At 40.3% G+C, this 15,393-nt stretch overlaps 1 protein-coding gene across 1 annotated transcript; it reads right to left on the bottom strand.

The window, feature by feature from the left end:
- Positions 1–114: 114 nt before the first annotated feature.
- Positions 115–14,992, bottom strand: LOC116049783 (complement C1r-A subcomponent-like). Its single transcript, XM_036005829.1, has 23 exons — positions 14,779–14,992; positions 14,192–14,405; positions 12,329–12,512; positions 12,102–12,242; positions 11,423–11,628; positions 11,174–11,321; positions 10,917–11,035; positions 10,707–10,785; positions 10,428–10,562; positions 8,671–8,745; positions 8,329–8,534; positions 7,427–7,641; positions 6,895–7,260; positions 4,229–4,442; positions 3,172–3,349; positions 2,646–2,786; positions 2,247–2,452; positions 1,995–2,142; positions 1,575–1,709; positions 1,396–1,467; positions 1,103–1,308; positions 806–1,020; positions 115–612 (listed from the first exon to the last, which is right to left on the bottom strand). The coding sequence occupies exons 1-23, from the start codon at positions 14,880–14,882 to the stop codon at positions 246–248; spliced, it is 4,074 nt and encodes a 1,357-aa protein (XP_035861722.1). The 5' UTR covers positions 14,883–14,992; the 3' UTR covers positions 115–245.
- Between the last annotated feature and the right edge of the window lie 401 nt (positions 14,993–15,393).

The raw sequence follows: 15,393 nt of genomic DNA, 5'->3' as shown, positions 1-15,393 counted from the left end.
TCACTTTATTAAAAAAAAATGCTTTGAGAGTTTTAAATGCAATGCTATGACTTTACAATTAGTATGACACTCAAGTTTAGAAATGGATCTAATCAGGATTGCACTTCATCATTGTACCTTGCACTGGAAAATTATCTATATTTTTAGCTTTTTTGTGACATATACATTAACATTACAGAAAGACTCTATTTAAAACAAAATCACTTCTCTTTTTTATGTTATTGTAAATGTTTTTACTGTAAATTTCAGTTCTCCTGCATAGTCTTGTTGATCCAGTCCATGTAGTTGGTGACTCTGGTATAGACTCCATATGTTCCCTGCTTTCCACAGCCAACCCCCCAGCTGACAATCCCAGCTGCCCAGAACCTTCCATCGTCTCTTAGGGCGTAGGGGCCTCCATTATCACCCTGGCAGGAGTCCTGCCCACCTTCAGGGACTCCAGCACAGAACATGTTATTTGACAGACTTGGAACATTGTCCCTTGTTTTCTTCAACGAAGTGATTGATTTACTGCATGTCTCCTGCTCCACCACAGGTAATTGCACATAATTTATCTTATTTGTTAAAATCCGTCGGCCGGCAATTTCTTTAATGCCAAAGCCTGACACCAGTCTGAAAAAAAAATGCAAAAGAGACCTTTATGGTGCACTGTATAGTTCTGGTCAACTTTCACATGTTAGCACAGCAAGGGAAAAAAGAAGATTTAAATGCAAGGTAAAATTACTTTGCAAAACTAAAAACAAAGAAAATAAATAATATCATATACAACAGATTATATAGCATCATGAAATGAAAGTTTATTTACCCCATCACGCCAGTGACGTATGTGGCACCCTCTGCTGGCAAACATATTGGCATGATGGATGAGTTGAATGTGATTGGGTCTTGCAGTTTGATCAAGGCAATGTCATGGTTGTAGTCTACATTAATGGGGTTGTTGTATTCAGGATGAATTCGGACTGAGGCAGCATACACAGGAGAGACCAACTGGGTTTTAACATCAGTAAGGCCCATATAAATCTGCAAATCAACAGCATAGGAGGAAATAAATATCAAATAGTGTTCAAAAACACACAGATAACACCTGTAGTAGAACACTTACTCGTACAGTCTCTTCTGATACTTGATTTCCTTTATTCATTACGTTATGAGCTGCAGTCATAATCCAGCGGTCTCCTATCACCATGCCTCCTCCTCTTCCTCCATCTATATTCAGTAGCACTTGCCAGGGGATGGTATCCTCTGGAGCGTCACTGCCTCCAATGATCCTCTGATAGGCAGAGATGAGTTTTGTGGGCTTGCCACAGACTGGATGAGACAGACATAAATTAGGTTCACACAGACTTAATGTTTAAATTCAAGCATCCTGAATTAGATATCACATGATTATAATACCAGGTATACATGTTGGAGTGACATTGTTGTGGTTGGATCTCCAATTTCTGTTTGCTTCACAGGTGAAAGTAACTGAAGACCAGAGGGAACAAGATAAGACAAGATATTTTTAGTTAAGCTAAATCAAAAATGTTAATTTTTATTAATTACATTTTTGTAAAAATATATAAATATCTCACCATTAACGCCACCAGAGAGAGTGTAAAATGGTTCATTACAGTGATACTGAACAACAGAACGGTACTGATACTGAAAGCCAGACAGGAAGATCAACCCTCCATTGAGCAAAGGTTCAGGTTCTCCACAATCAATTACTGCAGAAGAACAAAACAAGGACATATTCATATTTTGCCAGTTAAAGAAAAAAACATCGTCATCTTGTATCCTTGGTCACAGGTTACATAGATGTAAACTCTGTAGAAATATTCAGTTTAGACAGGAAACACAGCGTTTGGACACATGCCCCTGAACTGGACATTTGATTTCTGGAAAGGACATGATAACCAAACATTAATCAGATATGTGATTGCGTTTGATTGTTACCTATTGTTACTGTTGACCAAACAAAAAAAAAAATTTTCTCTCCATTTGTCCCTCACCGTATGTACTGTAGTCCAGGCTCCAGCCGCGACTCAGGCCTTCAACATCAGTGTGGTAGTCCAGTCTGACAGTGTTGGAGTTTGTAGCTATCAGGCCTGGACTCTTTCCACCACACAGCTTCATGGGCTCTCTGTCTGGTATGGTCACCTACGAGGGGAGGAGTTGTACTAAGTGCATTTACATAAACGGAGGTATATCAGAATAGCCCTCTTTTTATTGTCATTTGTTGCAAGGAAGCCCGTTACCAATACCTGCAGCCAGTGACGTACACAGCTGGGACCTTGTTCAGTGTCTATGCTATCTATGTGGAAGTTGTCAGTGAAGTTGAGAGTCACAGTTAAGCTGGGCGCCACGGTGATGATGTATAAGCAGGACAGCAAAGGTGGTGAGGGGTGAGGGTATCTCGGACTTGCCAGATGTCCCTTATTCTTGTCAAATATACAACCACCACAGGACACTAAACAAGGGGCAAAGGCAAGTATTATTGTAGCAAGAAGAAGAGATTGAGGAGTTCATCTCAAAATGAAGATTTGTTTTTTATACTGACTCAGCAGCATTAATGCCATACTGTAGCTACAGAGCTTCACAGGATGACACACATAAAGGCTACATACAAAGACGCGTGAATTCACTGACTATACGATACTCACTCAAACATGTGTGCTGGTCTAAATGAAGTTTGTAACCGTGGTGACAGGAGCAGCGGTAAGAACCAGGGGTGTTGACACAGATCTGAGAGCAGAGTGGACCTGAGCCATCTCCAGGGTCTGGTTGGGAACACTCATCCATGTCTGATAATGAGAAGGTCAGTAAAGGGAGAACTTAAACTAAAGATTAAATACTAAAGTTATTTATGTAAAATTATATTGTTGTTTGGCTCATCTCTCAGTCTCATCTTAAGCTGATCAAGATCAAGATTGTTATAACATCATATTAGAGACAAATCTTGGGGCTGCTTAATGAATGAACAAATCCTAGGACACAATAACAGCAGTCATGGTGAATTCACTGATAGATTCTTGAATGTTATGATGCTCTTATTTCGAACTTAAAGAAATACATAGGTTTGTACCGACCAAAAGCACCCTGTTACTTATATTTTAAGATGAATTTTCTCTTGAAGGTTGGAAGACATAACACATTGGAGAGAAGATGGAGTGACCAGAAAAGCTGTACCTATTGCCTTATAGGTAGCAGAGAAGCCAATGTGCTGTTGGAGTTTTGTATTGAAGTCACTTGTTTGGAATATGAGAGTCAGTTTGTTGCCTTGAGAAAGGATCGGCTCTTTGCCTGGGTGATCAGTTGAATTTTCCTGGCCACAAAACTTCCCCAAGACATTTTGATCATAGAGAACCTGAACATTGTAAAAAGTAAAACAGACCACAGATTATGACAAGGCACTTCCTGACAAACAGTCAGGCTTGGCCTTCAGTTTAAATTCTTAACTAATGTTACAGTATCACACACGGATAAGAGTCAGTCAGCAAAGTGACTCGGTAATGTGCCTTGTACTGCAAAATATACCTAAAGTTGGTTCACATTAGCCACCAAGGCACTGGTGATACCAGACGATGGCAGGAGAGGCTGTCAGATAGACTAGGTAAACCCAAACATGTAGTGAGGGTAATTGGGAGCGTCTAACTGAGACCCCTGACACAAAGTCTTAACTTCCACCTCCAGACGAATTTCGTACATGGAATCCTAGTGGACCCTGTTCAAAGCTTCTATTGTAAAGGTGGCTGCTGAATTGTGGTCAGAAGGTTGTTGGTGCCTGCCATGGCAGCAGCCTTAGAACCCACTAGTGGATACCAGCCTGTGAAGAAAGCTTTCTAGCTGATGTAGGAGGCCTTTTGGGCTTGGTTGGCCACAGTTGTCACCAAAGCAAACACCCAGGTTTGGGGAGATTGCAGCTTTAAGCGGCGGAAGTCCTCAACAAGTCCAAACAGCCACTTTGAGTTCAAATAATTGCCATTCTCTCAGGTTACTGTAAATCAATTAGGTTGACAGACTAATACACAATAAGAATTACACTGCAATGATTTGTAGTTGATGAAAAAAAACTGATGGAGTCCCTGGATCCAATTCAAGAACTCAATTTGTGCAGGTCATCAATAACTTGTCAAAGTGAAGTAATAAATATTAGACTACAATTTGGATTCTGCATTTGAGTGCGAAAGCACTATTATATTGTTTGGGATATTGTATAATATTAGGTTTTAAATATGACTCTGACCATCAGAGAGTCTTGATGGCAGCCTGAGGAAGCTTTAATATCCAGGTGTGTTAGGGACAGCTGGATCAGATAGCCCTCGGGAACCCAGATGTCCCATTGCCTCAGCAGGTTGGGAAGGTAAGGCCGGGGAGACTGAGGGGACTGGACCTCTCCATGTATTGCAGACCCAGAGTTGGGCAGCTGCCAGCAAAAACTCGCTGACAAACACAGAAACCTGGAATTGTGCAAAACAGAGAAAGTTGGCACTAAGGTGCAAGTTCAAAGTTGATGCTAACAGAAAATGAGCAATCACAGTGACACAAACATTTTTAACTTTTGCAACCACATAATATTATTTAGTTTTCTATTTGGTACTTTTAGGAAATGTATCACATAATCAAACATATACTGCTCACAGACAGTGCTGTAGTGTAGTTCCACATGTGTATAGTGCAATTTTTTTTCAAGTTAGAAATTCATGAAACTAAAATACACTCAAACATGCAACATGAAGGTAAAACAATTTGACCAAGCTTACCATAAAAAACAGTAGGTCCGTCTCATGTCTGCAATATGTTTATCTTTGTGTGACTGGAGTTTTAAAAGAAATGCCTTCTAATGGACTGTTAATGTCACACCAGCTGTGGTTAGTAGTATTTTGCAATGGAATTTAACCTCCAGGATCTGTTTGTTTTGGCAAAAAATGCATGAATGTAGAATAACAGGGCCAATAATTACTCAAGAACTCTGATTAACCAAAAGAAAAATGAAGACTTAAACAGTTTGTGTTCAGTCAAACGTTCCAGAGTATGAGAACAGTGCATATAGCACAAGATAATGGAATTTATTTTTAATTAAGCCATATAATTTATAATTTATACTCTTTATTGATCCCCAATGGGGGAAATTACAATTTGTTAAAAAAAAGTGTTGTTATTACACACAGGCCTGAAATACACACACACACACACACACAGGTCCTTTCACATGCACTAATGGGGAGATGTCAGAGTGAGTGGGCTGCGACTGCTGAATAGGTGCCCTCAGCGGTTCAGGGGGGTTCAGTGCCTTGCTCAAGGGCACCTGGGCAGTGCCCAGGAGGTTAACTGGCACCTCTCCAGCTATCAGTCCACCTCCGTATTTCAGTCCGTACGGGGACTTGAACCAGCGACCCTCCGGTTCCCAACCCAACCCAACTCCCTACGGACTGAGCTACTGCCACCCCTATCTACCATCTATATCAGAAATTTAACATTTTATTAATCGTAAAGAGGCCCTCCCGACGAAAACAGTTCCGTTTAAAGTCAGTTTAAGTGAGACTATGTAACTTTGCCTGAACAGTAGCCACTGTGGCTACAATAACACACAATAACACTGAAGGTTAAACTATTGTCCCCCATAGTGGAGCCGGACCAAGAAGGGAAGCTCGCCAGCGAGCATCTGGTGGTCAGGCCTTGACTCATGGGGCTCAGTGGGACACAGCCTGAAAGAATGATATGGAGTCACTGCCCACAGAGAGGCGTCAGGTGGGTGTGGGGATAGTAAGAAGCTCTGTCTGAGTGCTGCTGTTTTGGAGTGTCCCTGAAGAATGAGAGGGTCATCTCTATGTTGCTACGTGTTCCTAAGAAGAAGGCTGTTTAGAGTACCTGACCATCTTGGAGACTCTGAGCGGGGTCCTAGAAAGGATACCGCCTAGGACTGAATTGGCCATAACAAACACCATGTTCGAGCATAGGGTGATTCATAAGTGTACTTGGTACCTGAACAACTCATCGTAAAGATTGGTGATAGACTTTGTGGTCCTACCATCGGATCGGTGGCTGTATGTCTTAGACACTCATCTGAATCTGCTTAAGTTGCTTATTTCAGTCATTTGTGTTTCAAATTACATGCATATCTGCACACCTAGCACTATTTTGCCTAATCTTTAACAACTAAAAAAGTTTTATAGTCTACAGCTATGTCTGCACGCAGGTTTTTTGTATATAATATAGGATGACCAGAATGATACACAATAGGAATTGCACTGTGAGGATTTGTAGTTTGTGAAAAAAGTCAGATACAGGTCAGATAATGGCTCGAAGACTCTGACTTACCGAACTAGAAGAATGACGAGTAAAATTGAGTTTGTGTACAGTCAAACGTTCCAGAGTATTAGCACAGTGCATAGTACAGTAAAGACCCAAACTAGGCAATGGAAGTAGAGCCTACTGTTCATAAAGAGAGAGGAAGTAACTAGAACTTACAGTGTATAGTAGACATATATAGCAATTAACAATAGTGGCATATGCCATAGTGTAAAGTACCAAGTTGGTAAAATGGAGTTAGACTGGACACTAATCTGTTTATAATCTTTACCAGAGAGAAGATATGTGACTAATATGAGATACATTCATAACAAGGCACATTTAAGTCTGTATTATGTTACTTTATTAAAACAATGCTTTGAGAGTTTTAAATGCAATGCAATGACTTTACAATCAGTACGACATTCATTCAGTCATTTTGTAAGTTTTTAAAAATGGTTCTAATCACGGTGCACTTCATCATTGTACAGTACTCTGGAACATTATTTTAATGTAGAGCACTTGTTGTGCCAACATTTGCATTAACATTGCAAAAAATACTAATTAGACCAAAATTACTTCTCTTTTTTATGTTATTATAAATGTTTTTACTGTAAATTTCAGTTCTCCTGCATAGTCTTGTTGATCCAGTCCATGTAGTTGGTGACTCTGGTATAGACTCCATATGTTCCCTGCTTTCCGCAGTCAACTCCCCAGCTGACAATCCCAGCAGCCCAGAACCTTCCGTTGTCTCTTAGGGCGTAGGGGCCTCCACTGTCACCCTGGCAGGAGTCCTGCCCACCTTCAGGGACTCCAGCACAGAACATGTTATTTGACAGACTTGGAACATTGTCCCTTGTCTTCTTCAACGAAGTGATTGATTTACTGCATGTCTCCTGCTCCACCACAGGTAATTGCACATAATTCATCTTATTTGTTAAAATCCGTCGGCCGCCAGTTTCTGTAACGCCAAAGCCTGACACCAGTCTGAAAAATGCAAAAGAAACCTTTATGGTGCACTGTATAGAATTTGGTCAAAAAAGAAGATATAAATGCAAGGTAAAATGACTTTGCAAAGCTAAAAATGAAGAAAATAAATAATATCATATAAAACAGATTATATATCATCATGAAATGAAAGTTGTTTCTTTACCCCATCACGCCAGTGATGTATGTGGCACCCTCTGCTGGCAAACATATTGGCATGATGGATGAGTTGAATGTGATTGGGTCTTGCAGTTTGATCAAGGCAATGTCATGGTTGTAGTCTACATTAATGGGGTTGTTGTATTCAGGATGAACGTGGACTGAGGCAGCATACACAGGAGAGTCCAACTGGGTTTTAACATCAGTAAGGCCCATATATATCTGTAGAACAACAGCATAGGAGGAAATAAATATCAATTCAAAAAATTGAGGCAATGGGCACGCAGATAAGACACAATTATTTTTAACTTTTGCTTTTTTCTATACCTATTTTCACTAGTTCAATACTGCTGATTAATGTTTATAGAAAGGAATCAGTAAACCCTTTCTCTAATGGGGGTTTACTGATTCCTTTCTATAAAGTTATTACTTACTGCCACTTTATTGATATTTTTACCTATTTGTAGGCTACTATTACCCTATTTATACCGCATTTATTTTTACAGCATTGATACGGAGGTTGCAATCTCGTACTTAATACGATGACAATAAATATTTTCTATTCTATATGGTACTTTGAGAAATGTATCACCTATAGTTAACCTTAGAAAATGGTTCATAGACAGTGTTAGAGTGTAGTTCCACACAAGAATGTATATACACTGCAATTTATTTTCAAGGTAGAAATTCATGAAACAGAAAAATCCACTAAAACATGCAACATGAAGGTAAAACAATTTGACCAAGCTTAAAATATAACAGAGTTGGTGGCAGCAGTTTTAGGCAAAATGTCTCCTGCTCTAATGGACCATTAAGGTCACAAAGGCTGTGGTTTGCAGCATTTTGCAATGAAATTCAAAAATATGGAGGCAATGGGCACGCAGATAACACCTATAATAAAACACTTACCCGCACAGTCTCTTCTGATACTTGATTTCCTTTATTCATTACGTTATGAGCTGCAGTCATAATCCAGCGGTCTCCAATCACCATGCCTCCTCCTCTTCCTCCATCTATATTCAGTAGCACTTGCCAGGGGATGGTATCCTCTGGAGCGTGACTGCCTCCAATGATCCTCTGATAGGCAGAGATGAGTTTTGTTGGCTGGCCACAGACTTGATGGGATACAAACGTATATGTATTTCAGATTTTCACACAAGTAGGCTACATACTTCCAATTAAAGAAAACATTATAGATTTAGATTTAAATAAGGTTTTCCAGGGTTTTATTGTAAAAATGAAAAGCAATACCTGGTATGCATGTTGGACTGACAACAATATCACTGTTGGACCTCCACTTTCTGTCGGCTTCACAGGTGAAGACAACTGTAGAGCAGAGAGAAGAAAAATCAGTCAGCGATGTAGAAGTGTAGTCCAGGGTGTGTCACTACACCGTGACATGTTACGTGTTGTTACAGTTGTAACAGAGTAGGCTACACCTTTGTACTGTACGCACCCATTAGTGATGCTTGGAGGGCAGTGAAACATTTTTCAGCTTGGTGTTAAAGCTTAGTGCGTAACTTTTTGATATTATTGAATGTCCGTTACATTCAAGCCATTGCCAAATGAGTTGCTACAAAGCTAATTAGACTATCAGCTCCACACAACTCTCTCTGTATTTCTCAGTATGACTATGTTCAGAAGATTGTGGCGTCCGGCGACTTTGCCGCGCAGAAGCTTGAGTGAAGATAATTACCTCTTCTGAAGAGTCCATCATGTTTTTTTAATCCTCCGTGTCCTTCTTTGCATACAAGCAACTGCGTGTAGGAGTGGGGGCGCGTGCGTGATCACGGAAGGCTCTGTCATGTGGACGCGCCGACAGTGTGGTTGTCATTACTTAGAATTCCTCATGGGGCCGACATAAACTACACACTATATAGCTTTAAGTTACTGTTTAGGTACTCCAATAAAATTGGCTGATGCAGACATACACAACCCCTGATAAATTGAATAGTACAACAGTAATATACCTGCCCTTTGTTTTGAATGCAATAAGGCAAAAGGAACATATATGCACTGTGTAAAGAAGAAGATATAGCAGAGCTACTGTGATACTTTCATATAATTTGGTTTTTGTTTTTTTGACAGTTGTATTATGGCAGAAGTTGAGAGAGAAATGTTTTGGTTGGGACAGAGGGGGTGGGGGGGGGGGGAGTTGAAAATTGTAATTGCAATAAAAAAAAATTATAAAAACAAACTGTTACTGTTTACTTAGGGACCAATAGCTTCGCATGTTTGAGTCCATTTCCTACATATCATACATTACACCACAGCTAACCATTTTGCTAATACTGTGCTTTTTCATGTAAGTTTTAAAGTGCTCATATTATGCTTTTTTGCTTTTTCCCTTTCCTTTATTGTGTTACATATCTTTTTTGTGCATGTAATAGGTTTAAAAATGAAAAAGCCCAAAGTCCACCCCAAAGGGACTTACCATCTCCAACAGAAAACACTGTTTACAAACTGCTCCAAACAGCTCTATTGTAGTCCAGCCTTTTACTTCCATGACGAACACTCGTCACTTTGTAACACACGTTATAATGCTCGCCTAGCTGCTAGCGTGGCACGTCCTCATACTCTGCTTCTGACTGGCTAGCAGTGCTTACCTAGGTACGTTTATCGGTGTTTTAAGCCCCTAACGTCTCTACTAAGATTAGGCAATGGTTATTGTAAGGGTTAGGCCATCGAGCCCTAGGTACTGTGCATGTGCGACTCCCAACAAAGATGGAATAGAAGTGAGATGCCTCATTCTGTAGTTAAAATAGAGAGCTCAACACACAGGGTGAAAAGAGGAGCTGCAGCAATGTGCAGTACAACAAAAATATGGTGTTTTTTTTTAAATTAAACCGTGTAAACCTATTCTGATATAACCTCTAAATACAACTATGAATCTGAAAATGAGCATAATGAGCACTTTAAGAGTCTTCTTATAGAAACCAATGGCTGGTGGGAATTCTGAAAAAATCTAAAAACCATACATCATAGAATACTATATGTTAATATCTCACCAGTAATGCCCCCAAGGAGAGAGTAAAATGGTTCATTACAGTGATACTGAACAACAGAACGGTACTGATACTGAAAGCCAGACAGGAAGGTCAACCCTCCATTGAGCAAAGGTTCAGGTTCTCCACAATCAATTACTGCAGAAGAACAAAAACAGGGACATATTCATTATTGGCAAATGAAACAGGAAATTATACGAATATGTAATGTGTGGTTGAATCACAATATAGTTTCCATTAATTTTCAAATGGATGTTTTGTCTAAGCTTAAAGCTAACATACTGTGGCATTCTGGTAGAGGGAGATGCCACTGTCCACTGCTTTGGCACATGGTAGAGAAACCCTCAACCTCCTGACCACCCTGACAGAGAAAAGAGTGGAACTGATAAAACATCAGCCAATTTTTGTTTTTTTATATCGCACACAATGACAAATAAAGTTCCCTCTATTAGAGAAAATTAATTAAATTAAAAATTTGACGTTTTATCTAACCATCATCAGCTTGTATCCTTGGTCACAGCGCACATAGATGTAGTCTCTGTAGAAATATTCAGTCAAGATAGGAGTGACCCTGCCTTTAGCCACATTACCGGGCAATGGACACTTCACTCCTGGAAACACCACAGACAAGCCGACATGAAACATCAACTGCATATATATAGTTACCTTGCAATCAGACATATTTTGACAATCAATTGCAGTTTAATTGCTCATCGGCTTATTTCCACTCTCATTCCTCTCTCCCTCACTGTATGTGCTGTAGTCCAGGCTCCAGCCTTTGCTCAGGCCTTCATTATCAGTGTGGTAGTCCAGTCTGACAGTGTTGGAGTTTGTGACTATCAGACCTGGACTCTTTCCACCACACAGCTTCATGGGCTCTCTGTCTGACGTGGTCACCTTTCGAGAGAGGAGTAGTGCATAGCTCATTTATTGTATTTCATATCTGTTTAGTGCTCCGTTTAATTTCCAGTTATGAAAATATAGCTGCTTGTTATTACCTGCAACCAGTGATGGAGACAGTTTGGACCTTGCTCAGTGTCCATGCTCTCGATGTGGAAGTTGTCAGTGAAGTTAAGAACGACAGTGAAGCCAGATTCTACAGAAATAATGTACTGACATGACACAGCATGATGTGGGGGGTTAGGGTATCCTGGACTGAACAGATGTCCCTCTGTCTCATCAAATATACCTCCGCCACAGGATACTGGGAAAACAGAAAAGGAACATTCTTAAATTCAATCAGGTGCCTCATTCATGCTTCACCATCAGTGGCTCATTCCTCAGCTGCTTAGCTACCAGCTAACATCCAATCATATACATACAGGTGTACGTCGTTTGCTGCCGTGTCAGGCCTTTTGGCATTGCTAAATTTACTAAGATCTAATGTTCATGAATGTGTTTGTTAAGCATGGATTGGTTCTAGTGGATTTTGTTGCTGCTCAGATTCTATGAGAGCGTCCCCAAAGAGCAAAGCCTTTTCTGCTTAATCTAATTGTATAACCATTTGTCATAAATTGTCCGTTCCTCGACAAAAGTATCCCTGACTGAAAAAGAGGTTGGGTTTAGTCAAAGTAGTTAAAAATTGAGTGACAACAGTTTGACTGAGCATTGTTCTCCCCCTGCTTCACATCCGTAATACGTTCATTAATGACAAGTGTGCATCTGTACAATACTCACACACACAGCTGCGCTGGTCTGCGCGAAGCTCGTAGCCGTGGTGACAGGAGCAGAGGTATGAGCCAAGGGTGTTGAAGCAGATCTGAGAGCACAGTGGACCTGAGCCATCTTCAGGTTCTGGCGCAGAACACTCATCCATGTCTGATAATGAGAGACAGACACGATAAGTTAGTGGGAGGTGGTTCAGTCATGGACGAGTGAAGTGAAAGATGATGGAGAAGTGCTACCTATTGCCTGGTACTGAGCAGAAAAGCCCACATTCTGATGGCGCTCTGGGTTGTTGTCGTCTGACTGGAACATGAGGGTGAGTCTGTTGCCTGGAGACAAGATGGGCTGGTTGCCTGGGTGATGCCCATCAGCCAAGTTCTCATGACCACAAAACTTCCCCAGGATATTTGTATCATAGAGAACCTGTAGGATTATAAAAGGGATAAAATATTAATCATGATGAGGACAATGTGCTGTTAAAATGATGTGCTGTATTACACCATGCAGAATCTATTGCATTGTTGCAGTTGAGTCATTAAACCTTGAGCCATTGTCACATCTCAAGTCTTCTATTTTTGAATTTGAGTCCAAGTCTGATTTTCAAGTCCTACTCATTACTTAAGGCTGCTATAATCAATATGTTCATATTAACAATCGATGAAATTGCAATGAATAATATGAAAGGATTGCTCGTATTGACAATCTTACAGAAAAGTATCCCCTGACTCTGCATTTCCCCTCAGCTCCATGGAGGTTTTTAGCATCTTTCAGCTAATTTTTTGTGCCCTGGCAAAATACATGTAGATAGCGGAAGGGGAGGAGAATGTCAGCCTAAATAGCTGACCAATGGCAGGCTTATACCCACAGTGTACATCTGATGAGTCGGACTATGGCTAGTCTCGCAATGCCAGACCTTCCTCCACAGCGCTGCGAAGGAGGGTCTGGCTAGTCCACACAGCATTCTGGGTTGGGAGAAAAAAATGCTCCCGTTCATTGGCTATTCTTTAAGCCAATCACAATGGGCGGCGCTAAGTCCCGGACACAATGACAGTGCCTCGGTAAAATAGCCTTGGGAAGGAACTTGTTTTGGTGGAACATGTTTACGTGCAAAACTCAGCTTGGATCTGTCCAAGCTGAGTTTTCTGTTGCATGACTAAAACAACTTCTATCTATCTGAGGAGCAGTTAACCATAGTCCTCATAAATCAACCGGAGTTTAAAACTCCAACACAAACAAAGCGTAAGGTACCGGACATCCGACCTAAAAAGAGGGAATACGATACCAATCCCGGAAGTGAAACGGCGTCGATATAGACTGTGCTATGGCTAAAGAGACAGATACTTCCATCAGGAGTCTAAAAGTAAAAGTAAGGTGAATATATTGGACTAACATGCTTCTGGTGGCCATGTTTCTGGTGGCCAGAAGCACATCTAATTTGGTATATCTTCATAACTTTATAAAGTGATAAAATGCCAATGTTGTGTTTAAAATTGGTTGCACTGCCTCCAAGTGGCATTTGAGTTTAACTAATATGGTAAACTGTTCTAGTATATTTCCACAAAAAGAAAATATACATTTCTAAATAAATCATAAAAATCGGACTCATCTGTTTTGGGAAAAAGGGGGATTTTGGGGGGGAATTTGGGGCCAAACAAAAAGTGGTTCAATTACCTATATGACACCACCAAATGGGAAATTAGCTATTTTGTCCATGAATGATTTTGTTGTTAAGACTTGGTAACCCCCATGAGAGCCACTGATGTCCAAGCAAGAGAAAACCTCCAAAAAAGCCCCAAAAAATAATGCCTCTTTGTGAGATTACTATCAAGGGGAGACCACTGCAAGGAGAAAAACAGAGGTCTTTTGTAATACCCATCATGCAGTTAGTTATACTGAGATACACCAAAGCACATTTTGGCAATAACGGCAAAACATGGAGATATATGTGCGTAGTTGGTAAAGTATTCTAGGTAAAGTCGTCAATATTCAAGTCTGAGTCAGGATGCCAAAACTGGCACTCAAGTCAAACTTTTGCAGGACTCAAACACAACAACATTGGTCTTTTGTTTATGATTTCATGTGTGTTAAAATATGGTTCTGACTGTAAGGGCGTCGTAATAGCAGCCAGCAGAAGCTTCAATGTCCAAGTGTGTGAAGGTGAGTCGGATCTGGTAGCCCTCTGGCACACTGAGGTCCCACTGCTCCTGCAGGTTGGGAGGGTAAGGCTGAGGATACTGGGGGGACTGGACCACCCCATGCATTAGAGGCTCTGTGTCAGGCAGCGGCCAGGACTCACACACCGACACACACAGAAACCTGGAAAGGTGAAGGGACACAGAGAGTTCGATCTGTTTATCAGTTTGTGGTCATCTGAGTTGCTAGTCCAAAGTTGATGCAAACAGAAAAAGAACAAACACGCGGTGACACAATCAACACAACTGTTACAACCATATAATATTGTCGAGGCTTTATATATGGCATATGGAGAGACGGATCACTCAGTCAACCTATAAAACACTGCTCATCTGTAATATTGGTGGTACAGAAGATAACACACAATGATATAAGAGGCATCTCCACAATTATAGCAAGTATACGCATTACATATTTTGTAATCAAGCTAGAAATTCATGACAAAAACTACTTAAGCACAACATACAAGTGGGTTAAAAATCCCATTAAAACTTACAAAATGATACAGGAAGTCCACCCCATCTCTGGATTAAATGCTATATCCGTGAGAGAACTGATCCGCTGTTGCAGGAGCAAATGTCTCACATTCAAGTGAAACATTAGTTACAAAGTCTGTCGTTTCAAGTGTTTAGCAACTCACTGCGTTAATGCCAGGAATATGCCTTGTTTGTCTTGGCAAAATCAAATGAGCGCTTGACTTGTGAAAGAAAAAACAGGATCGATGCTGGAAATATTTTCTTTAAAATGGAGAATTAGGAACTCATCTTTTTTTTTATTATATATTGAGAATAACTTAGAACATAAAAACTGATGTTTTTAACTCTTAGGTCCCATATATTTCCAAATCTGGCTCCTTCACCCATAAACCTCATTCTATCACTAGAGGGGGCTATTAGACTTTTTTCAGCATCCTCAAACACAGAAACAGATGTGTTGGTGAAACATTTGGGTATCAAAACATTGGGGGAAGCAGCTTATTGAGGCAGCTGATTGTTGTGTGTCACATATTTAAGCACAGAGAAAATTACATTGTTGTTTGATTATGTTTTGAAACATACTGTATAAGTTATATTTGAAATGGTTTTTAGTTCAACTAAACTTAGTTTTAGTT

This window comes from Sander lucioperca, chromosome 10 (assembly GCF_008315115.2).
Source record: "Sander lucioperca isolate FBNREF2018 chromosome 10, SLUC_FBN_1.2, whole genome shotgun sequence".
Lineage (NCBI taxonomy): Eukaryota > Metazoa > Chordata > Actinopteri > Perciformes > Percidae > Sander > Sander lucioperca.
Note: the sequence above shows the minus strand (reverse complement) of the source record. Positions and strands in the feature narration are given on the sequence as shown.